This window comes from Sander vitreus, chromosome 11 (genome assembly GCF_031162955.1).
Source record: "Sander vitreus isolate 19-12246 chromosome 11, sanVit1, whole genome shotgun sequence".
Lineage (NCBI taxonomy): Eukaryota > Metazoa > Chordata > Actinopteri > Perciformes > Percidae > Sander > Sander vitreus.
This window is the reverse complement of record NC_135865.1, coordinates 3,531,401-3,555,387: the sequence shown is the minus strand read 5'-3', so window position 1 is coordinate 3,555,387 and position 23,987 is coordinate 3,531,401. Positions and strand designations below refer to the sequence as shown.

The 23,987-nt window shown below is 39.4% G+C and overlaps 2 protein-coding genes across 6 annotated transcripts in view; one reads left to right on the top strand and one right to left on the bottom strand.

The window, feature by feature from the left end:
- Nucleotides 1–3,120: 3,120 nt before the first annotated feature.
- Nucleotides 3,121–8,233, top strand: LOC144525976 (ras-related protein Rab-17-like). The gene is made up of 5 exons (XM_078263087.1): nt 3,121–3,488; nt 5,214–5,365; nt 5,476–5,601; nt 5,725–5,818; nt 8,015–8,233. The coding sequence occupies exons 1-5, from the start codon at nt 3,308–3,310 to the stop codon at nt 8,143–8,145; spliced, it is 684 nt and encodes a 227-aa protein (XP_078119213.1). The 5' UTR covers nt 3,121–3,307; the 3' UTR covers nt 8,146–8,233.
- A 6,319-nt stretch (nt 8,234–14,552) lies between these two features.
- The window catches only part of mlphb (melanophilin b), a 65,819-nt gene continuing 56,384 nt past the window's right edge, over nt 14,553–23,987 (bottom strand). For 4 of the 5 annotated variants that reach the window (XM_078263083.1, XM_078263082.1, XM_078263085.1 and 1 more), the window contains 5 exons: nt 22,292–22,441; nt 22,129–22,197; nt 21,716–21,764; nt 19,989–20,083; nt 14,553–17,540 (listed from right to left, as the gene is read on the bottom strand). In XM_078263083.1, coding sequence (XP_078119209.1) covers nt 17,514–17,540; nt 19,989–20,083; nt 21,716–21,764; nt 22,129–22,197; nt 22,292–22,441 — 390 coding nt within the window. In that variant the 3' untranslated portion in view covers nt 14,553–17,513. The remainder of the gene's footprint in view (nt 17,541–19,988; nt 20,084–21,715; nt 21,765–22,128; nt 22,198–22,291; nt 22,442–23,987) is intronic. The other variant, XM_078263084.1, reaches the window with a different exon arrangement.

The window sequence follows — 23,987 nt, the reverse complement described above, 5'->3', positions numbered from 1 at the left end:
TCATTTGGATCTTCTTTTTATATAGAGAAACCTTTGTGATTTTTTTTTTACACTTCCTGTCACATTTTGATTTGTTATTTATTCATAATTCATATATGAAGTACTTTGTTTTGCAATCTTATAGGAACACTTTACATTTGTTTTGGACTAAAAAAGCACTTTTTACTTTTAATTTAAATAAGGCTGAACACATGGTTCTTATAACAATCCTGTCTATCATTACATTGCCTCATGGGCAATAGAGTTAATCCAGATTCACAACTTAGTGAGCAGTGAAAGGGTCCTGAATGCAGAGTGGTCCACTCACATTGTCCTATTGTTCTTACTGGAGAAACTAAGAGGTAGGATAAACAGTAGCCTTCGTGTGCCTTGAAAGTATTTCATTGACCAACTTATTTGATTCATTTTAATATGTTATTGATTATGATTGACCGAGACACACTTGGGCTATATCATGAGTATGGGTATACAATCACATGCTGGTAGTTTGTATTACTCAACGATAATCACAGTTTGTATTTGTGGTGCTAACTGGGACAGTTGCAATTTTCAGCAAATAACTTTTCTGAATGATTTTTGTTTAAAAATCTAAATAAAATGTGGCAATAGTTCACAAAAGAATATCAAAACAAAAGAATATCAAAACATATATATATATATAGTATATATATATATATATATATATATATATATATATATATATATATATATATATGTAATACATGCTCATAGACTGTGAGCCTGACATGGTATTATTACCACTACACAACTGTAGTAGGTAATGCTGCAAGGACGCCCTCCTGTGTTGATACAGTGTCATGCAAGGAGACACACAGGAAGACGACAGGCCCACTGCAGTCTGTGCAGAACCCCGTGGAACCTTTAATAAACAAACACAAAGAAAGGGACATTTCTGTGTCTGATTTCTAATTAACATAGACTAGTTATTATTACCATACAACATACTTTGCAATACATGTTGTGATGAGAAATTCATATATATATATATATATAAAAAAAAGCATACTAAGTATCAATGATATGTGCTTGTTTTTCGTCATTAAACTCATGTGTATTTCATATATTGTGGGTTAACCTTGTGGACTGGACTAAACAATGAAATCAAACAAAGTCATAATATTATACAGTTCAAAAATTTATTACAGAAAAACTATATTTGACCAATACAGAAAGGAGGAGGGAATGTAGTCAAAGTGTATTGTTGTATGTTGTTGTATCAGTGTATGTTGCATTACCTGCATTTTTTGTATGCAGTATATACATATTGTTTTTGTTTCCTCTATACTAATATGATATTGTAAAGTAGGGGCTGGATGAAATTAGGGCTGAAACGATTCCTCGAATAACTCCAATAATTCGATTACAAAAAATCCTCGAAGCAAAATTCTTTGCCTCGAAGCTTCGTAAAATCAATGTAATTAAGGTTGTACGGCTCACTGTGTTTCCGCACGGAGGATAATTACTAGCGTACACAACAGGTTGACGCTTCTGTGGACACAAGACCGTTTATATACTGTCCATGCACGAGACTGACGGCCCAGATTACAAATGAACGAAGACGAAAATAGCGAGTCTAAGAGAAGAGACAGGCGAGAGAAAACGACAGAAAGTTTGGGATCATTTTAAGCTGCAAACATGCTGCTACATCATCTCTGTAGAAAACATCCAGTCTACTCATCCCTTATATGGAGCGAACCCGACACCAGGTAGCTAACTAGCGTCTGCTGCTCTCGTCCACCGCGCTGTTTTACACAACTAGCCTACAGCATGCTACTCTGCTAATAGCCATGTTTTACACAACTAGCCTACAGCATGCTACTCTGCTAATAGCCATGTTTTACACAACTAGCCTACAGCAGGCTACTCTGCTAATAGCCATGTTTTACCAACTAGCCTACAGCATGCTACTCTGCTAATAGCCATGTTTTTACACAACTAGCCTACAGCATGCTACTCTGCTAATAGTGATGTTTTACACAACTAGCCTACAGCATGCTACTCTGCTAATAGCCATGTTTTACACAACTAGCCTACAGCATGCTACTCTGCTAATAGCCATGTTTTACACAACTAGCCTACAGCAGGCTACTCTGCTAATAGCCATGTTTTACCAACAAGCTAAAACGAGAGCTGTCGGTTTGTAGTCTGACTGTTTATTAGTTTGCTACTAATCTTTGGAAACTTAGCTGCTGCCGGAGACAAACCAGCTCCTCCCCCCAGCATGGCTACTTAATATGCAAGTGAATGACGTCATCATGCCGGTGACGTCTACATTCTTTATTCTTTCTCCTCACTCAGTATTAGCCTTCTTAAAATGTGTCCCCCAGAACAGTGTAGTTGAATGGACCTGCTGTAAGCTTTGTACCGTCACATCTACCCTCTGGTTAGTGAACAGCTCTTTTGCATATCCAGTGCAAAGAGCCAGAGGCAAGAAGGGGAAGGGGGTGAAAAATATTAACATTTGGGCCACCAAAAATGTACTTGGAATTTGGCAATAAAAAATGTTCTTTTTTCAAAAAAAAGCTTAGTACACAGCAATAATAAATATTTACTATTGCTGTTTACTAAGTATTTCTTACTAAGTATTTCTTATCCGATTACTCGATTAATCGATGGAATAATTGGTAGAATACTCGATTACTAAAATAATCGATAGCTGCAGCCCTAGATGAAATGATTGATTTGTCTATGTTTGGCTGATATCTTAGTGTTTTTTTTATCTGAGTTCGTTTTGCCTTTCTGCAACAGTATATTGATTGTTCTAGAGAAATAAAAATATATCGAACTGTATGAATACATAAGTGCATTATGAATAAACCGAACACAGCTTCTGTTGTATCTGACATGTAGCAGTTAAATGAAAATAGCTGAGTAGAAGGGGGATAACGTGACAATGGTAAACATGACCATTGATTTAACACATATAGTCATGCTGTGTGAGGTCGAATGAGCACAAATAGTGGAGAGTGCATGTGATGTCTATCTTAGACTGGCCTGGAAAGCTTTATGGCTGAGAAGAAACAGGGAAGTGAAATTATGTTGTGGGCTTTTTACAAGTTAGGACTGGACTTTGGTTTTACTTTTATTTTGTGTGAAAAAAAAAAAGGTCAGCTGGCACAGCGTCAGACTCTCACAACAGAGACGACATATACAGTTTGGAGTAGCTGTTGCTTTTTAACTGGAATAAAGGCTGACTACGGAATCAGGACCGGAGGACATCCTTGGACTTTTTTCTGTCTTGTCCATTTGTATTTTCTCAGTCTTTTGGAGTAAAGTGAACTTTTGAATGGGGGAAAAGCTCCCCATGGTGCCAGGAGGAGCTCAGCGCCGCAGGGAGACTTTGAGTAGACCTGTGCAGACGCTCAGGGTTAAGATGGTACTTCTGGGAAGCTCTGGCGTGGGGAAGTCCAGCCTGGCACTGCGATTTGGCAAAGATGAGTTCAAGACTACATCACCTACTGTAGGCTGTGAGTTCATGACACTAGGAGCTTGAGATAGCAATTGTTATTGTAGCACATATCAGAGTGAAATGGGTTAATACTGAAAAGTAGTCAAATAAATAGTTTTTAAATGGTGTGAAAATGGCTTATTTGCTGTCTCGCTGAGAGTTACATTAGAAGAGCTATACCACTCTCACGTCTGTAAGGTCAATATGAAGCTACAGTCAGGAGATGGTTAGCTTAGCATAGCAGAAAGACTACAAGGTGGAAACAGATAGCATGGCTCTGTAGGAAGAAAACAAAAGAAAACACTTCTACATTTTTACTCATTAACTAAATCTATGTACAATGTAAAAAACACAAGTTGTGGTCTAACAGGGAGTTATATGTGCTGGACTATTTCTTGGCGGGGAGCAGTGAATTCCTGGAGAAACCAAAACTTTGTGTTTTTAAAGCTCAGTTTTTGTACATATTCAACAAACAAGATATAATGTGTTAAGCTTTATTGGTGCTTGCAGGCATATTTTTTTACTTCGGAAAGCGCCAGGCTAGCTGTTCCCTATAGTTTCCAGTGTTTATGCTAAGCTAGGTTAACGTCTCATGGCTGTAGCTTCATAGGTCTAAATCACGTATTTAGTCCCGGAGTACTTTTGTTTTTGTCGTATCACAAATATGTTTCTAATCAAAGTCTGTGTTTAAAGCCCGTGTAGGAAGAAGGCTTTCACCCAGGAAGCCCACTGTTCGTGTCCCGTGTAAAACTAAAAGTCAATGTTGACTTATTTGACTTAACGGACAATTCCGGCGCAAAACGAACCTAGGGGTTAATAACGGATGTGTACCTACTCAATTGTTCTCTGGGACATGTTTTCATGCTAATTGAATGTGTCTGTAGCTTGAAACAAGCTAGCGCGGACCGCTGATTAGCTTACAACGCTAGTATTCGGGGCACAGGGAAAGTAAAAACAAATCGCTGTTTATACCACTAAAAAGGCTCAAAATATCACCACACTTTAACGGTAGCATAATGAGGGTCCCTAAATGTTAACCGAAGCATTCAGAACTTTGTAAGTGCACAGACAGTTTATTAAAAAGATAGATTATTAAGACTGTCGCGTTCTCGTATATACAGGTGGCTGCTGTTTTGGGAGCTACTGTCTTTCTAAACTACTTTTTAATAAACTGTCTGTACACTTACAATGTTCTCAATGCTTCAGTTTACAATAAGGGACCCTCATTATGCTACCGTTGAAGTGTGGTGATAGTTTGAGCCTTTTTAGTGGTATAATAAGCGATTTGTTTTTACTTTCCCTGTGCCCCGAATACTAGCGTTGTAAGCTAATCAGCGGTCTGCGCTAGCTTGTTTCAAGCTACAAACACTTTCGATTAGCATGAAAACATGTCCCAGAGAACGATCCAGTGGGTACACATCTGTTATTAACCCCTAGGTTCGTTTTGCTCCGGAATTGTCCTTTAAGTAACATACTGAACTCAAGTCACATAGCCTACATAACAAAGGCTATTTATTTGAACCCAAACCACGATCTTTTTCTTAACCTAATCAAGTAGTTTTGTTTCAATTTACAATGTTAACCACATGTTTTAAACGGCTACTGTTTCAAATGTGCGCCTGTCACTGGTACGAGGATGTAATTGAGAATGCAGTTTAGTTTCATGTGAACATAGGAGACAGGGTTGTCCAGCCAGGACCAATCTCTAAGCCAAGCCCTATCATTGTGCTGTCTGCCCCTTAAGGTGCCTACCTGACCCGAGTGGTGCATCTGAGTGACGTCACTCTTCGCTTTGAGATATGGGACACGGCAGGGCAGGAAAAATACCACAGTGTCACCCCACTTTACTACAGAGGAGCCCACGCTGCACTCCTGGTCTACGATATCAGCAAAAGGGTAAACGGAACAGACGCCTGGCTGTGGAAATGACTTATCTCGTCTCCTCTTGACTCATATCCTGGTGCTAATGCCATCATGTATCCCTGTGTATGTTTGTGCCACTATAGGAAACCTTCATCAGAGCTCAAGTGTGGCTCAAAGAGCTTGAGAAACAGTACATACCAGGATCTACGGTCATATGGCTGGTAGGCAACAAGGGAGATCTGGCACAGAATCGACAAGTCTCAGTGCAGGTACAGTACACACACAGAGGATCACCTTCCTTAATCTCAATCCATCCCTATTCAACATGCATAGTCAAATCTACTGTATGTTTCAATCTGTGACATGCAATGTATGTTTATGTCATCATACAGGAAGGACAGAGTCTGGCCAATGACAGGGGCTTATTTTTTACAGAGACATCAGCCCTGTCAGGGGATCAAATCTGCCAGCTGCTGCTCGCTGTAGGTAAGTAAAGGGTGTTAAAGGAACTGCAATAAAGAAGTTATTTGAGACTTTTATTGCCTGAACGCAGCCTCCCAGGTTGGCTCCTAGGTTGGCTTTGCCTCATAAAGTCGCACCAATCAGATGCTTGGAAATATCCTAGAAGACTATGAGGGTTAAGGTTGCTGTTAGAGTGTCCTAATCTTAATAGAGGAAGCTGGATTCATATAAAGTCACAGAGTGTCCACCTGACAGACTAATCTCTGGGAACCAAGATCCAAGATCACTTATCTACCACTAGAGAGCAGTAGATACAAACACACTTTATCTATAATTTCCACACAATTATTGGCAGTATGAAAATGATGACATATTGTCACACTCATGCTTGTTTCGTTATGTAATGTCAGTTGTCAGAATAGAAAAAAAACACTTTCCTAGACTATTATGCAAACAAATTGGATGCAAGCACCCTAGATTAATGAGCCACCTCATCTCTATCCATACCCTCTCTCCCATTCTCTTTTTGCTCTTCACTCTTTCTTGCTGACTGCATTAGATGTTGCATACATGTTTTTTTGTAATCCTGTTTCCATTGTTAGTAGAAATAATTCATGTGCAAAGTATGTAAGATTTGTAAAAGATCATAGTCAAAAAGGCACACACACAACATAACTCATCTGTCAACAGTGCTCAAATTATCTTTTTGTCTTTAAGGGGGTCTCTCTACCTCATAAAAAATAGTTGGCACACCCGGCACATAGCCTAACAAGGCTATACAATTATAGCTTTTGTGCAGTATATGCGCACGGTAGGCTTAGGCTATAACTTGACACACGCACACAACAGACAGAGATTTTTTTTTTACAGAAATGGAGTCCTTTTAATTAATTTCAACATATTATTGATTGTAATAGTCCATATTTCATTTCAATTTCGCAATACAAAGAAATATACTAAATGATTTAGTCTGAGTGTCATTCTCAATTTCACAATGAAATAAAACATAACTCATTTGAACCAGACCACCGTCTCAGATATCCTCCGTGTCAAACACAACAACGCATGTAGTCTTTAACTTCTACACAGGAAAAAAGCACTAACTGGCAGAAATGAGTAAAGCCATTGCACAGCCAAACTATGTTCTAGTCTTATAATGTACACGTAGTGATAACAACACCTGGGTGTTCAGTCGTCTCGTGTGTTGAACCGTGGAAATAAATAGACGAACAATTTTGGAATTTGCACTGAGATGTTGTTGGGAAGCCTATTCACTGAATATTCCGCCATCAGAGATTGCATTGTATTGCTGACAGGTGTTTCAAAATATCTGGGAACTTTTCCGGAGTTCTGAATGGCAGAGGATAGCTACAGATCCATCCATCTTCATCCGCTTATCCGGGGTCAGGTCGCGGGGGTAGCAGCTCCAGCAAGGGACCCCAAACTTCCCTTTCCCGGGCCACATTAACCAGCTCCGACTGGGGGATCCCGAGGCGTTCCCAGGCCAGGTTAGAGATATAATCCCTCCACCTAGTCCTGGGTCTCCCCCGAGGCCGCCTCCCAGCTGGACGTACCTGGAACATCTGGAATAGCTACAGATGTATTTATTTATTTAAGATGTATTGGTGGTAGGCATATTTACCTCAAAAACACATTAAGCTAAAAGCAAGGTGACTTCTTCGGACTTGCGAGTGCTGTCAAATCGATCGTAGCCATAGACTGTTAATATTAATCATAGCCTATATGCGGTTTGCTCACATAGCCTAGTGGTGTGGTAGTGAAGTGCAGTCATGCTGCGTTCATGAGCGTAGGGTAGGCTCAGGTCTACGTCCCGTAGTAGCCTATATTTTATATTTTAATTTAACGTATTTAATGGTAAGAGACCGCACAGGGATGGATAATGAGCGTTGTTTAAGATTAAATTACCATGCCACATATGGCAGACACCTTCAGATGTGAGAGACCCCCTCAGATTTTTGACTTTGTTGCTTTCATGGGAGCCAGTCCTCACTCTCTGGGAGCTCGGCTCCCTCTGGCTCCCGAGCACTGTCTGTCAACCTCTTTGTTCTTTTTCTGTTGCACTTTTCTGTGACCGTTTCTTTGTAGTATTAGAGACATTGTCTAAGTGTAGGTCTGAGGTGCCATTTGGCCTCTAAGGTGCCTGCATGTACTACAGCTGTGAGCGTGATGATGCCTTCAGTAACCCGAGGTCTGATTCAGCCCACAGAGTGTACGAGTGTATTGGAGCGCAGCAGGGTGGGCTGTCAGAGTGGAAGGAGACGGCACATGTGGATCTGCATCGTGGAGAAACGTTCAATCCTTTTGTATCCTGCTGCAAAGTTGGACCCTAACGTCTGTCACTGCCAACTGAATTGCTGCTTGTCTTTGTTTCTCTGTCATCATTTCAAAGCTGCACTGGGTAACACAAATACAAAAAAAACATCGAAGGAAAAATAAAATGCTGTTGGATTCTGAATCTGTGGTTCTCTGCCTGTTTAATTCTACTAACCAATGCACTGCATTTATCCTGCAATTTGCATTGTGGTGGAATGTAAACAAGGAATGCATTTTTTAAGGATGTTTTACTTGAGGCTAAAAGCTTCTCAATATTTTTAATGCAGTATAAGTCCTTGGCTTTTGTGTTACAGTTGTACTAGCGATCCATCCACAAGAGTTCCATTTGTTGTACTGATTTTCCTCGGTGGGTTTAGGACTAGGGTCAATGCCCTCAGTGTCTATATGCCAGATGTTGAACTGATACCAATTACTTTCATTCTGTGTCTCCTGCCTGTGATTAATCTGAGCAGAGATCCCCTGAGCACAGTTCCGTTGAGTATGGTTCTTTAAATTCTTTTCTTTATTAATATACACCCTGTCCAGGGTAATCTAATAATAAAAAACTGTATTCGAACAGTCCAAACTTTGAAAGTTTTTTCACAATTTGCTGGTCTGGAGATGGAAATGATTTAATTTGTACCCTGGTGGAGGAGACAGATAAGTACTGTAAGTGATAGACATTTGCCTAATTTGTATAACTTTAAATGGTAAATAAAGAACTCCAAAATGTGAAAAGGTGCGGTCTCCCCCTAAAAACGTTATTAAAAACCACGCTGTTGTAAATATTAAATGGATATATACTTTAAATAATGGTGTAAGTCGATCAACAATATAATCTCGGAAACGGAAAATGCATTTTAAGCTTGGAAACATTTTGAGTACCCCCCTCTCACAGTGGTTTAGCCCAAAAGGTGACCATCATGCGGTGACGACAGTTAAGTTTAGGCACCAATATGATTAGTTAAGATTAGGAAAATGTTTTTAAATTGGGTTGAAATACCGGTCCCCTTAAGTAGTACATGCTACACTAATAATAGTAAGGCTTTCCTCTGTGTACACATATCCTATTCAGGTACAATTTTGGCTGTACTATTGGTGTCCCGTTCAAAAATTACTCATGGCAAAAAGTTATGTATACCCTCCCCCAAAGAAGAAAGAGATCTGTTCTGATTTATGCTAAGCTAGGCTAAACAGATCACAATTCCAGCTCTATACTTGACACACCAACATTAGCATGATATATATCTGTGTGTGTTCCATAGAACAGGAAGTGTTGCTGTTGCACGTTCTTTTCTGGCATAATGCTTTATAAATGTGTAAAGCAAAATAATCTGTTTTGGATTAAAATCGCTATGCATGACAACCACAATCATACATAACACAAATATTGTCCCTTTGCTTTAATAACACCAGTTTTTTAAAGACTCTGCTGACAATAGATAAAATGGTATTTCTGTTTGCATTTGGCCGGCGGAAGCTTCCATACAGAGTGACATCTCTTGCAATCCTGTTCTATGAACACATTTCTCTCATTAACCCCCCCCCCACACACACACACACACACACACACACTAGTTTTTCTCTGCAGAATGGCTCCAAATGTGGACTTTTTACTGCTTAGTGATTTATGACATTGCTGAGATCTTTGATGATAATCTTCACTGAAACAGGGCTTTATTGTGCTGATTGAAACCAAGCTCCTGTAAAGGCCAAGGGGCCGCTGGTCCTCGTTTGGTTTTGATGCCTCACAGAAAAAAAAGCAACACCTCACCCTGAGTGGATGAAATGCAGTGAAATTATTTTGTTGTCAAGTGTATAAATCTTGTGAATAAAAACATTCAGCACTGCTGTTTCAGATTTTGCTGATGTTGTGCAAACTCCTTTAGTGATCTCAGACCAGCTTTGAGCCATTTAAAAGTCTTGAACTGTAAATACAACCAATGTGAGGTTAAATCAATGATAATGATCTGGAGTATGAAGTACAGAAGTAAACTAATGCTTCATTCTTGAATCAATTTAAAGGTTGTTTTTTTAACGTAAAGTTACGATATGCTGTATTGAGGTGACACAATAAGTAAGAAGTAACTTATGAATTGAAGGCTTCCACATGTGGTTTGGAAAATCTAATAGCTATGTATACATGAATATGATAACATTTCTAACTTGAATGACAATTCTGTTTTGCACTTTTCCTCTGACTACATGTGTCAAGTTTTCCAATAGAAGTAGCCAAGCTAGAAGGGCTAACAAAACATGTGTCTGGCGTCTCCATATTGTGTATAGAGGCCACGGTTGGAACTGTAGGTTACATGATGCACCACAGAGATTTTTTCCCCCCATACACGACCATTCAGCTGCAAAACAATTTGTGTCATACACATTCAGAGATGACTCTCTGTACTATCACAGTTTAGGCTACTATGTTCAATGATAATTCAAATCAGTAGGCCTATATTCATTTTGTGCTATTCATGTGTCAGGGGAGTCAGCCGGTTCAGCCAGAGATGGACTCTTAAAGTCAATATCCACGACCTTCCACTTTTGGGATTGCTCCGTTGCCAGTGGAAATTCCGCCGTATATCCTTCTCTTCAGTTGAATGTCCGTCCCCTTCCTCTGTCTTTGTGTTGGCGTACTAAACTCCGGTGGATTCATGAGAACTATGGTTAACTGCTCCTCAGATCTCTGCAGGGTAAATCCAGACAGCTAGCTAGACTATCTGTCCAATCTGAGTTTTCTGTTGCACGACTAAAACTACTTTTGAACGTACACGTGTTCCACCAAAACAAGTTACTTCCTGAGGCTATTTTGCAGAGGCACCAGGGCTCTGTCCGGCGCTTAGCATCACCCATGACGATTGTGATTGGTTTAAAGAAATTCCAATAAACCAGAGCACGTTTTTCTCCCATCCCAGAATGCTGTGTGGACTAGCCAGACCCTCCTCCACAGCTCTGTGGAGGAAGGTCTGGCAAAGCGAAGACTACTCTTATACAGACATTCAGCTATACTGCTGCATTGCTTTTTTTACACTGAACCTAACACCAGCATTATGCTGCCCCAGTGTGTGATTTTAGAGAGCAGTCAGCATTCTGAATGCAAGAGTATAACACAACAGCGCCAACGTCTACTGGTGTGCGTGTAGTCCTGCAATGCCGGCTGTTCCTTTTTACACAGACGTTGATTCGGCTCTGTTGTACTACCTCCGCTGCCGCCTTAACAGTGGAACAACTCTGTCCCTCCATTCTGTGTTTGCACCTTTTACGGAGAACAGCGAGGTGGAATAATGGCGCAACATTCCCGCCTTGAACAGTCTGTGTGAAATGGACAGCTATGGGTCCAAAATTACAAAAGCCTGAAGAACTGTTATGACGTACAGTATGCATCCAGTTCTAAACTTTAGAACTACATCAGGGATAAAACTCAGGGATTCAAACATTCCATTTAGTTAATTTTAATTAGCATATAAAGCCCTCTCCAGGACTTACTAAATTACAACACGTTTTCATGGGTTTATAGAAACACATTTTAAAAGAATATTTTGCTTCATTTTTACCTTCTTGAAAATACTTGCAAACTTAAAACTGACCATGATATCATATTTAGAAAAAAATAATGAATTTACACTATGTTTACAGAAAATTACTTGTGCAATATGTTTGAAAAGTCCTCGACATCCTAAATGAACAAAACCAATATGAGCATAAAAAAATAAGAACACACTACTTAATCATCCTTAGCATGTTACTGTGTAATCCATACATTGTCATCACTGTGAGCTGTTGGTCTGTAAACGTTTGCTGTGATGAAAGCCAGATGCTTATTTCTCCTTGCAACTTTTCGGCCGAACCTCCCCACAGGTCTGATCCCTCTGCCTGTATACCAGGAAGCATCGATGTCTGGATCTGGACAACGCAGACGATGAAGGGACATGTAAAGAAGAGACAAATCCCAGATTTCATCATTTATAAGTCTCATTAAATGGCTGTGTTATAGCAGCCAACCATAGTAGTCCCGGCTAGGACCAAAATAACAACATAACCCCTAAAACATCATATAACAATACTGTATCCTTCATTATGTGCTATTAGTAATAAAACATTGCCAAAAAATGTGTCCCACTTCTAGTATGCAAGAAGGATATTAAGACTATAGGAAGAGGAACAGTTACCGTACATGTACAGAGAAATTAGTTTAAAGGTTCAGTTCACATAAGTTATAAAAGGAAAAAAAGAATGAAACAAAAGAAAAAATCAAACAAATATAGTGTCTTGCCTTGTGGTATCCATTCAAATGTGTGTGTGGCGCTCACACCATTGAAAACACATAGGTAGAGCTATCCCTGTTCTTTAAAGCCTTAAATGTATGGAAACCTAAAGTGCTTAACGTTAAACAATAAATAGTACATTATAAAATTAAAATTTGAACAAATACAAACAAAATGTATAATATAGACAAAATTATGAAAGAAACCTGGCTTATTATAAGGCAGTGATATTTAATTTATTTCATTTCACAATAATGTATTCACTGCAGGCCATTTGTATGTCAATCCAGCATTTCTTATTATTAAGAAATGCCTTTTTGCCCTTTTGTAAAATGGGCAAAGTCATGTGATTGGTTATCCGACAGCAAATCAAAGATAAAAAGGTATTGGTATTATAAATTAAAACAGCAGTAAAAAAAAGACTTTGGAAACAGTACATAAAAAAAACCTTTTTTCATGGTTATATTGTACATTGTATCTGTATTTATTAGTATTGGTTTTTAAAATGTCGATTTTGAACACTTTGGGTCTCCATATATTTGGGTCATTAGTTAAGGGATCCCTTACTTCTGATAAGCATGGAGCGGTCTCGATGAGATCCACTCAGAGCTTGACTCAGCAACAGCAGGACAGCACAGAACACTGCACACACCCTCATCGCAGCTCGACCTGGAGCGAAACCCCAAAAATAAAATAAAATCAGTCACATCTGAACCCAGAACATAGTGTCAAATATCAGTTTGCAGCTGATAAGGAGGACCTTCAGAGGTGGAACATATAGGAAATACAATGACTGGATTGATCCGGGCTCTCCACTGATAACGTTGCCTGTCACATGCACTTTGGATCACTTTAAAAAAATCAATAAAAAAAAATAAATCACTTTTGATGCTTTAGCACCAATATCTCAAGGAGGTTTTTCCCCTTTTATCTCAAAAGACCGTTTAAATCGACATTCTGGCTCCAATCTGGCATCACATCTGATCCAAACAATATTGTACAGAATTTACAGGAATATTGGACAAAAATGAAGACTTACCGTCGGACCACAGGAGCTGAACAGGTGCAGGAATGATGACTGAACCGGAGCAAATCCTTCTCTCCGTCTAGGTGTGAATGGTCACATTAATGTAAATCCCAATCACTGGACACAAGCAATTACTGTAGTGAGACTGAACGACAAAGGAATGCGTTGTCTCGGAGCGAGTTCTCACCTGCTCTATGAGGCGGATGGTATCTCAGTTTATCAGTTGTTCCATCATCTCTTTATATTCCAGCAGGTGGGGCAGGCATATGTTAATATGCTGATGTCACCCACCTCTCAAGAACAATATACGATACACAATAATTCCTTATGGAGCTGCCCAATGCGTGTGTGTGACCTGGCTTTCACGAGAAAGGGGTAAAAGTTCCCAATGAACTGGGAGAGTATTTTGGATTTGGGGTGCTGTGGCACAAAATCAAACTTTAAAGTGTTAAATTGTGAGATTTTCTATGGCAACATCGTTAAGATTTCTGTACTTCATCTGTCAGTCAAAGACTTATCTGTGGTAAAGATGAGATCTTTTCCAGTGAGTTGCCTGTTGAGGCATTTTACATTTCTGTAGGCGGTGGTGCCCTTTTCTTCGTTCAGTAATGGCAACCATCGTTGATTATGCTATAACTACTTAGCTCTTTCTTCGGTTTATTCCAAACCATCAGCTGTTGTTGCTATTTCAAATACTTTACTTAATGTCTGCCTGAGGATTTCAACCAGCAGAAAGGATTTTCAGAGAAGCAAAGGTTTTCATAAACCTAAACTAAAAGTTATAAACTAAATGATATACTGTGGGTCAGTTCATGTTATGGATATAAATAAAACGTGTTGTGTATTGTAAAGTAGCCTCTCTTGAATGTCAATTTTCTGAAAATATCGTCGAGTGCACACTGCTTCAATCCTCCCTGTGGATTCAAGGAGCCATCGGGGCTCATCAGTCATGTTAAAATACTGTATATAGGCCATATAAGAAGAGGAATGTGTGATGATCTATAATAGATTGAATGCTCTGGGAAACGGCCAACGCTGTGTCAACAATAAAAGCATGATTTGAGAGAGATAATGCAGTTCTGCAACAGGAAGAGGCAGCAAAGACAAAACATAGTAGCAGGGAACTGCTGTAGAAAATGCTGTTGTCACGTTTATGGTCACACAGGTCACAAACTACTTTAGTGGTTAAAAAGAAAAGAAGATGAAATGACAGTTTAGTTTGTAAATAATGTAATACTAATGAGACAAACATTGTTATAACATTGCATAATTAGAATTACACATAATTTAAGTAAGGGCTTCAACTTAAAATAAAGTAGAACAGGATTTTTTAAATCTACAGATGGGTGACTAATTCAAGGACAATCTGTGACTGCTAAGGCCATAGGATTCATATCATCGTGCATCATGCATTTTCAGAGTAAGTTTGTACTTTAATGTGTCACCCGTCTGTATGTACAAACAGTTAATAGAAATAATGAAACCATCTTCAATTAAAAAATATGGCTAATCCTTTATCATCTACTATAACAGAATTGATCAACATTTAGAATTGTGCATAACTTACTTTCAAAAAGTTCCTGTTAAACTTAAATAAATTGTTTCTCTTTGCATTGTGCTATTGCAAAATATTAGAAAGACTATATTGCAAGTCCCAATTTTAGGAGCCTTTTCAAACGCAATTGAATGTACAGCTGATGCAAGTTAATATAAAACTAATGATTATGTAAAAATAGTAAAAATCCTTAAAGGTTCTATGTGTAATTTTTTTACATATATCATTTTTTTTTTCAATAGGTGAACCGATTGTAACGTAACTCAAAATATGAGACCTTGCCTATAACAGCCTGTGGACTGATTTCGATGTAGAGGATGTGATGGATTGGAAAAATCCGAAGGTTAGGACGTAATGTGCTGTCCTGAGTCCATTGCCTCTCCTTAGCTCGGCCCTGAGATGGACCTTTGGTTGGTGGCTGTGGCGGCTTGGTTTCAGGAAGCCCAGTACTGCGGGTCCTGAGCCCCGGACCGCCTCCCCGAATTAGCAAACTTTCTGTTGCTGCCGTTGAGCCCAGCGTTGGCTGGGTTCGAGTTACTGCGGCCGCTGGGGCTGGTTCTTACCTATATAATGGCAGCAACATTAGCTTTGCTTGACAAATTGCTAGCTAGCTAACATAGTAAAATACGGTCTTGAGTGGATAATGTTCAGCTAATGCATCCAGACTCCCAGGGCTGATCTGGCTGGTAAATTGGCTAGTTTGCTTTATGCAAATTACTTCATCAGCTAATATTACGACGCAAACAACACCAGATCTATGCAGCGTAGCTAAATTCCAGCTAGCTGGTTAACCTTAGCGTGCTTGGTCGCTAAAATTATTGCAAGCTAAATACTTGCAAAATGTCTTCCCTAACGTGATCCATGACACTAACTTGTATTGTATGTATTATGAAAAAAGGTGTTTAAGCCTACAATAAATGATGTAACAATACAAAGCAAAGCTGTTTAACTGATTGCTTTCTACTAGCCAAGAGTGATGCAAGGCTGACTAGCTAACCATATCTTAAGCTAAGATTAGCCAGCTGACTGTGGCTTGGCTGCTTGGCATGGATCTGACGTTTGTTGCTGTGTGGCGTTGGCTGATGGAGTGATTCGCAAAGGGCAAGCTAGAGTTATTCTAAATATGGTTGCAATTTAGTTTCCAGCATTCTATAAACATATTACCAGTCTGTCTCGGTCTGGTGTATATCACGTAACTGTTTTGGCCGATGATCGCTCGAGCCTACGGAGTGCGAGCAACAGGAGGCTGAGATTGGTTCACACCGGTTTCCTTAATCACAAGGGTTTCCTTAAATTACACTTAGAACCTTTAAAACTCTTATTAGCATAAATAGAAAAGGAAAACATTCGAAAAATTCATGAGTTTACTATAAATGCCTTTTAGATATTGTGTCATAATACACCCAAGGAATGCGCAGGTTTTGCAGAAATAAAAAAAAAAGAAGGGAAAATGTAAAAATATTTCAATTTTGTTGTTTTTTCGACTGGCTATAAATAGCCTAATTTAAAATGCTGCTTTACTCTGGAAACATTTTACATTGTGTTTCATGTTTCCATTTGCACTGTGTGAATATTTGAATAAATAACTAGGTTTTTAGATTAAAACAGCAAATTAGAATGCTTTTTTTGCACATTAAGGTGAATACAGTAACTTGCAAGAAGGCCTACACCCTAATGTCTCTGACACACCAACCCCACGGCTGACCGTTGGCAGAAAAAGCAGACTGATCAGTCTCCCCGAGTTGGTCAAAAAAGTGCCTCGGAACACACCAAAGCGACGCCGACTTGAGCGTACGTTCTGCGCGTGCGCGAGATGCAATACGTCTCCATAACAGCAGGTGGCGCTAAAATGAAAACTGGAAATGACGAACGCGTCACGTGGGTCTGGCTTCTCCAGCCGGCCATAATGGCAGCTCGTTCGGAAATAGGATTTCGTATTTTACGAAAATAGTTCACAGAAACGTGTTTCTGAAAACATTTTAAGAGCGAAATAGGCCGTGCAGTTGCTGAATCTGTCTTCATTTCAGATCAACAAAGGTCAATTTAAAAGATTTGTCAGATTTTGAGAGGTGTTCGTCCCGATCATCCCGCTCGTCATTTCCGGGTTAGCACTCCACCAATCAGATTGGCCATTGAGTCCGACTGCCCGCCCTCCGATTCAACATGTCAAATTGGCCAAAATGAAGGCAGACGGCCCCTCCGACGGATGACGGCACGGAACACATAGAACAGACTCCAGTCACTGACCTCGCCAGACTGTCCAACGGCCAATTATCGGCTTGGTGTGTCAGGGCCTTAAGATGCCAGTCTAGCAGTTAGTGCATATAATGTTCAACTCCAACATATACTTGGTTTGGTATGGATCTATACCAGTAAAATAATACAACAATATCACAAGGAAACGGTTTTAAATATTAATGTAAGCCTCCCCCATCCCAGTTGACAGTCTCTGAAATGTAAATAGGAATCTCTTTCATTCCAACTGAATTTCAGTTGATTACAAACTGTAATGTAGTCACATAATGCTCAGCCTCCTCCTCATGAGCCCTGCGTCATTACTGGTTTCTGCAAACAGAGAGACAGACAGAAACACATGATCATTGGCTGTTCAACAATTAACTAATCAATCATGTCATGCTTTGATTGGGTTAATGGATTCACCGTTAGCCATGAAATCATTCATAGGAACTGAGAAACAAACTTAAATCTAACAGAAACTACAGTTCTATAATGTCTGTGCTAACCTTTAGAAACATGTTGATGACTTATAGGATAAGATAAGATAGACTTTATTAATCCCACACTGGGGAAATTCCTTTGTTATGAATCATGGTGTGAACTGTGAGGGTTGGGAATGATTACTGAAGAAAACAAACTAACAGGAAATGGACAACACGGAGTCTGGGCGTCAAACACAATGTTGCTGTTATAATCCACAATTCTAACGTGAGTTGTCTGACTGAAATAGTGATAATCAAAGGAAAACGAAAGCTCTCATTTACAGTGAACTAAAGCTGTGGCTTTGTCCTGGACTGCTGGAGACTGGACCACAGCTTGGCTCCAAGACAAAAACTCTTTCGTTGCATTTGGCCAATAAAAGTATTGTGAATTTTCTTTTCATTAAAGAACAATTCCGGCGCAAAATGAACCTAGGGGTTAATAACACGTGTGTACCTAGTCGACCGTTCTCTGGGATATGTTTTCATGGTAATCGAATGTTTCTCTAGCTTGAAACCAGCTAGCGCAAACCGCTGATTAGCTTAATGCTAGGCATTCGGGGCACTTTATAATCTTTCTAATAAATCTTTTTGATACACTGTCTGTACACTTACAAAGTTCTCAATGCTTCGGTTTACATGTAGGGACCCTCATTATGCTACCGTTGAAGTTTGGTGCTATTTTGAGCCTTGTTAGTGGTGTAGAAATAGCGATTTATTTTTACTCTACCAGTGCCCCGAATGCCTAGCATTAAGCTAATCAGCGGTTCGCGCTAGCTTGTTTCAAGCTAGAGAAACATTTGATTACCATGAAAACATATCCCAGAGAATGCCGGAATTGTCCTTTAAGTAGACCTGAGAGGTATATTGCATGGCTGTCTTTCAAATCTTTATCATTAACTCTGAGTGCTTTTAATAAACCTTGCCAGTCCAAACAGGGACACCCCTAGAGAGATATATATGTGATACAAAGTGTGTTTTAAATTCACATAAGTACAAAACACATTACAGTATTTAAGATCACAGTAAACAGCCATGTACTTTTTACTCATAGTTTTTCTCTAATTCAATCTGTTATAGTTCTCAGTTCTTTTGGCAGGATCCACGCACTGCTTATTTTAATTCAGGCAAAACAAAAGATGTGTGTAAAAGTAGAAAAGAATAATTACTACTACTAGTACTCAGAAACAGATTTGTCCCTCATCTAGTGTAAAGAATTATACAAAATGAAACAACTTAATATTAGCCCTAATAACTGAAAAACATTGATCATACATTCTCAATAATGCAAGAATTTGTTAATTTCATTGAAACAGAAGAAGCAAAAATAAAAGAAAATACAGTTATTTAAAATCACCACAAAGCCTGATTGGAAACCAACCACCATCCATCCATAGAAGTCAAGCCCAGTGCAACCAGTAAATGAAGAGTTTGTTTCCAGAAATAGAACCATTTGGGAAAACAACAACTAAATTCTAAAAGAATGGTGGGACATTTTTCGGAAATACACTTATTTGCTTTCTAGCCAAGTGAAGAGACGATCAATACCACTCCGTCTGTTAAATATAAGGCTACAGCTAGCAGCTAGTTAGCTTAGCTTAGCATCAAGACTGGAAACAGCTAGCCTGGCTTGGTCAAAAGGTAACAAAATCTGCTTACTAGCACCTCTAAAGCTAACTAGTTAATACGTTGTGACCAAAGTATTTTAGAAAATAGTAATGCAATGTCTGTCTGTCTGTGTGTGTGTGTGTGTGTGTGTGTGTGTGTGTGTGTGTGTGTGTGTGTGTGTGTGTGTGTGTGTGAGTGAGTGAGTGAGTGTTGGTATGAGAGGTATATGGGTCGGATGAATGAATGTGATATGAATGTGTCTTTTGTCTTATGCATATTCATTTTATTAGTTTTATTTATTAATGTTATGTTAGCCTGACACCAGGAGCTGACACCAAGCTGTTTCCCGGTGTCTTCAGTCTTTATGCTAAGCTAAGTGTCCTGTCTCTAGCTCTCTACTCAATCAATCTTTTTAATTTTTTTGTCAAGACAAATCATGCATGGTACAAGGTCAGTGTAACTTAACGCGCAGACATGGCAGTGCTATTAATTTTCTAATCTACCTCTGAGAACGTGAGTAAGTGTATTTCTCAAAATGTAAGACTATTGCATTAAGTTCAACATTCAATAACTTTAAGACAGACTATCCTATTTTTTTGTCAGTGTAGATGAGTGTTGTTCCCCAAATGGTAGCTATTATTGGAACTGAACTCTTCAGTGCACGCAGCAGCGTATAGCGGGGTCATACCGCACAGGTAGCCCTGGTCTCAGGCTTAGCCACTGGGTTCCTCTGGGTCAGGGAGCCCCTGTAGAAGGAGTTCCTCTCAAACCTGGCCACCTGGCCTGGAAACATACAACAACTACATTGTACATCCATGTTCTACTGGCTCTTTTTTTTCAAACTAGGTACAGTTATAAAGTCTGACTGTGATTTGCTTTGTAAATTTGTTACTAACCTAAAATTGTAAAATGACAGATGAGGGAGACTAACAATAACGTTATTGGGAAAGCATTGCTGAGAAAGTGAATTTGAAGCATTCAGTCCTCTCTAACAACTATGTTCAGCGTCACATGCGTAACCGGAAGTGAAGTAACGTCTGATTTGAACCCAAATCATGATGTTTTTCTAAACTTAACTAAAATAGTTTTGGTTCCCAAACCTAACCAAACTGCGACCGTTTTACAACGTTAAAGGACAAATCCGGCGCAAAATGAACCTAGGGGTTAATAACACGTGTACCAGTCGAACGACGAACGCCTCGATTGAGCTATGTTACTGGTTACTGGATGTACGCCGTTCGTCGTTCGACTGGTCATGACTGTTTTCCCAAGATGGCGCCCGCCCGTATACGTGAACGGTACTGTCTTTCTAAACTATCTTTTTAATAAACTGTCTGTACACTTACAAAGTTCTCCATGCTTCGGTTTACATGTAGGGACCCTCATTATTCTACCGTGGAAGTGTGGTGCTATTTTGAGCCTTGTTAGTGGTATAGAAACAGCGATATCTTTTTACTTTACCCGTGCCCCGACGACTAGCTTTATAAGCTAATTAGCGGTTTGCGCTAAAACTGGTCACATTCGATTAGCATGAAAACAAATCCCAGAGAACGGTCGACTCGGTACACGTGTTATTAACCCCTAGGTTCATTTTGCGCCGGATTTGTCCTTTAACAACGTGTTTAAAACCTGCGATCTTTACCTTCAAAACGCAACCATTACATTCTCTTGGATATGAGGATAGAAAACGCTCCTGTTAGAGGGTAGGAATAAACGTACAGTACCTGTCAAAAGTTTGGACACACTTTCTCATTCAAGTGAATGGGAAAGTGTGTCCAAACTTTTGACTGGTACCATATATCCTGATGTGGTTTGGAGAACTTGTTGCAACCACTACTGAGTTCAAACTGCCTGCGTCAGCCGTCCGACGGTCTGGCAAAAACGCAGCTTTTTCCATTCATTTTGTGAAATAAGCTGCTTTCAAGTGCGGTCGGAAACGTCAAAGTCTATAAACGATTTGACGGAAAATAGCAATTATGAAATAAAAAGTCTACTTGTGCTTTGTTGGGGGGGGGGGGGGGGTTAAGAACACAACAGGACATCACCCAAACGGGCCGTTTCATTGACTCTTCCCCCCCGCCGCACCACTCTGCGGAAAATCGCCTAATCACTTTTTTTTTTGTCTGAATGGGGATTGCCCCAGTAGAGTTTCTCAGTGGCAAACAAAACAGATGTTTTGAATACCCACTATTCTGCCTCACAACATTTATAGTACAACACACCTTTGTGAATCCTGCAGAGTTTAAGTATCCGACATACAGCTGGGAAAATTAAAGCTGTAGTACAATAGGACACAGTGTTTACCAGCTCACAAAATAGATCATCATGTTCTCTGAGTTTAACAAGGTTAAGATGTTTTGAGTCAGGCGGGAGGCCCTGGGGATCATGCTCAAGGGCAGCAGTGTCAGTTCTTACTTGTGGGAAGGTTTTGGGAAAGTCTCCTTGCTTGGATCGGGATCGCAGACTAGAAGACAACAAAGCGGGAAACAAACAGAAAACAAAAGCAAGAATGTGAGAAATATATGGCCTATCAGTTATTTTGGCACCTTGGAGGGTAGAAACATTTATCAGAGACAGACGTGCTGAGGAGATAGAAATTACCTTATTGGTTGATTTGAATTTAAGAGGGCGGAGCCACATAACTTTACGACCACCAAGTTAAGGCGACCAGTATAGTATTAAAGCTGCTCTGCTTTCAACAACAACTCCAGTAACTGCATTGCATTTTATAAAATATAAAAAGTATTTTATACATGGAAACATTTTTAATAATGATTTTAAACAGCTCTGACTCTGACACTGGTTTCAAATAAAATAAATGTCTTTACCCTTCTTCTTTTATCCACTGGCATGCCGGCAGCGTTCAGGGCAGCAATCCTGTTCTCTATGTAAGAGACCTTTGGGATAAAAAGAGAGACTCTGCACACTTTTCTCTTCAAAACAAATCTAATATGCCAAATGAGCTAAACTCAGTTTCTGGTTTCTCCTTACCTCACTCTGGGCGTTCTGGACGTTGGCAGCTGCCTGAGCTACCTGGCCCTCCAGCTCAACCAGTAAGGCTGTGGAGCCTTTGAAGCTCGCCTTTGACCCCTCCTCTAGCGGGGGCCACTTTCTCTCCAGGCTCTCTGTTGACTGGCTTGTCTACAAGAGAAGTCATGGAAATAAGAAAAATGTGACTTAGTTTTTCACAACATGACTCCATTTTATGCCTTTATTAAATAATCAACAGTAGAGAGATGACAGGAAATCAGAGGAGAAAAAAGAGGAGGAACGACAACAAATGGTTCCCGATGGACTCCGTGCTTTAACCCCTCGGTCACCAGGGAATACTGAGAAAACTCTTGTTTGAACATAAAAGTATTCATTTTTAAGATATTTATTTAAAGCTATAGTGCATAGTTTCTGTGCCCCCCCATGAGAAATATGATAAATACAGTAATAACAACAAAACTGTTGGCCCAGCTACATGATACAAGCCTTCTGTGATCTAGCACCACCCCCACCCCTCCTCTTCCACGCAGTCGGCTAGTAGCCAAGGAGGACACAGAGGGAAACATGATGGACTCTTCAGAAGAGGTAATTATCTTCACTCGATGGTCGCCAGAAGACACCATTTAGTAAACATATAGTCATATTGAGAAATCCAGAGAGAGTTGTGTGGAGCTGATAGTCTTAATTAGCTTTGTAGCAACTCATTTGGGAATTACTTTATTTAATGGACGTTAAAAAAGTTATGCACTAAAGCTTAAAGTCGAACATGTTTTGGAAGTGTAAATGACTGAACAGTCCCTACAACACCTTGAAAATGTTACAACAGTGGAACACTGACATGATAAACTGTTTTTAAGCAACTCAGGATTTTTGTAACCTTCATTAGCATGCAAAATTGTAACAATTTGCTTGTGCCCTATGTTACAACTATTCACGGCCAATATATCAACTAATGTTAGATAATTACATTGATTGGTATCAGGGTACATTTTACTTGAAGAGTAACACGAAACATCAGCAAGAAAACAAAAGAACCAAATGTGTGTTTGAAGTCATTTTGAGTGCCGACAAGTGTGTTATTCAAGTGTGAAAGGTCCCGCTCAATACATGATATAAGTTATTACATTTTGAAATGACCTGTTCACGCAAAAAAAGAATATCGGCCAATACATCATTATCTCATTTTTGCTTTAAATATATATATATATATATATATATACTTTTTAAATGTGTTTTGGGAAAATGTTTGTTTAGCATTGGTTCTTTGGAGTTGTCAGATCAGAAAATGCACTCCTGATTTGGAAAGAGGTCATATAACCTATTTTGTTAATTATGTTGGAGGACTTGTTATTGAGCAAGTGTTGGATGAAAAGTCCAAAGCAACCTTTTCCGAAAGGATGAATATTCCAAATAAGCTGTATCATAATATAAACTACATCAACCCAGCAGCAGCAGCACAACTGGAATTAACACGATGAAAGTTTTAGTATTTTGATTATGAACAGCAAGAGTCACTCTTCCATAAACAGCATGTCCTGTAGTGTGTAGTTGTCAATCACATTTTACTATAGTTATAAGCAGAAGAAGCTATTTGGTTTGATAATAAGCAGAACAGAAGGGCTGTTGACCTTTGACCTCTTCAGTCATTCTGGAAATAAGACAGTCACGCTGGAAAAGAAAACCCAGCTTTACAAGT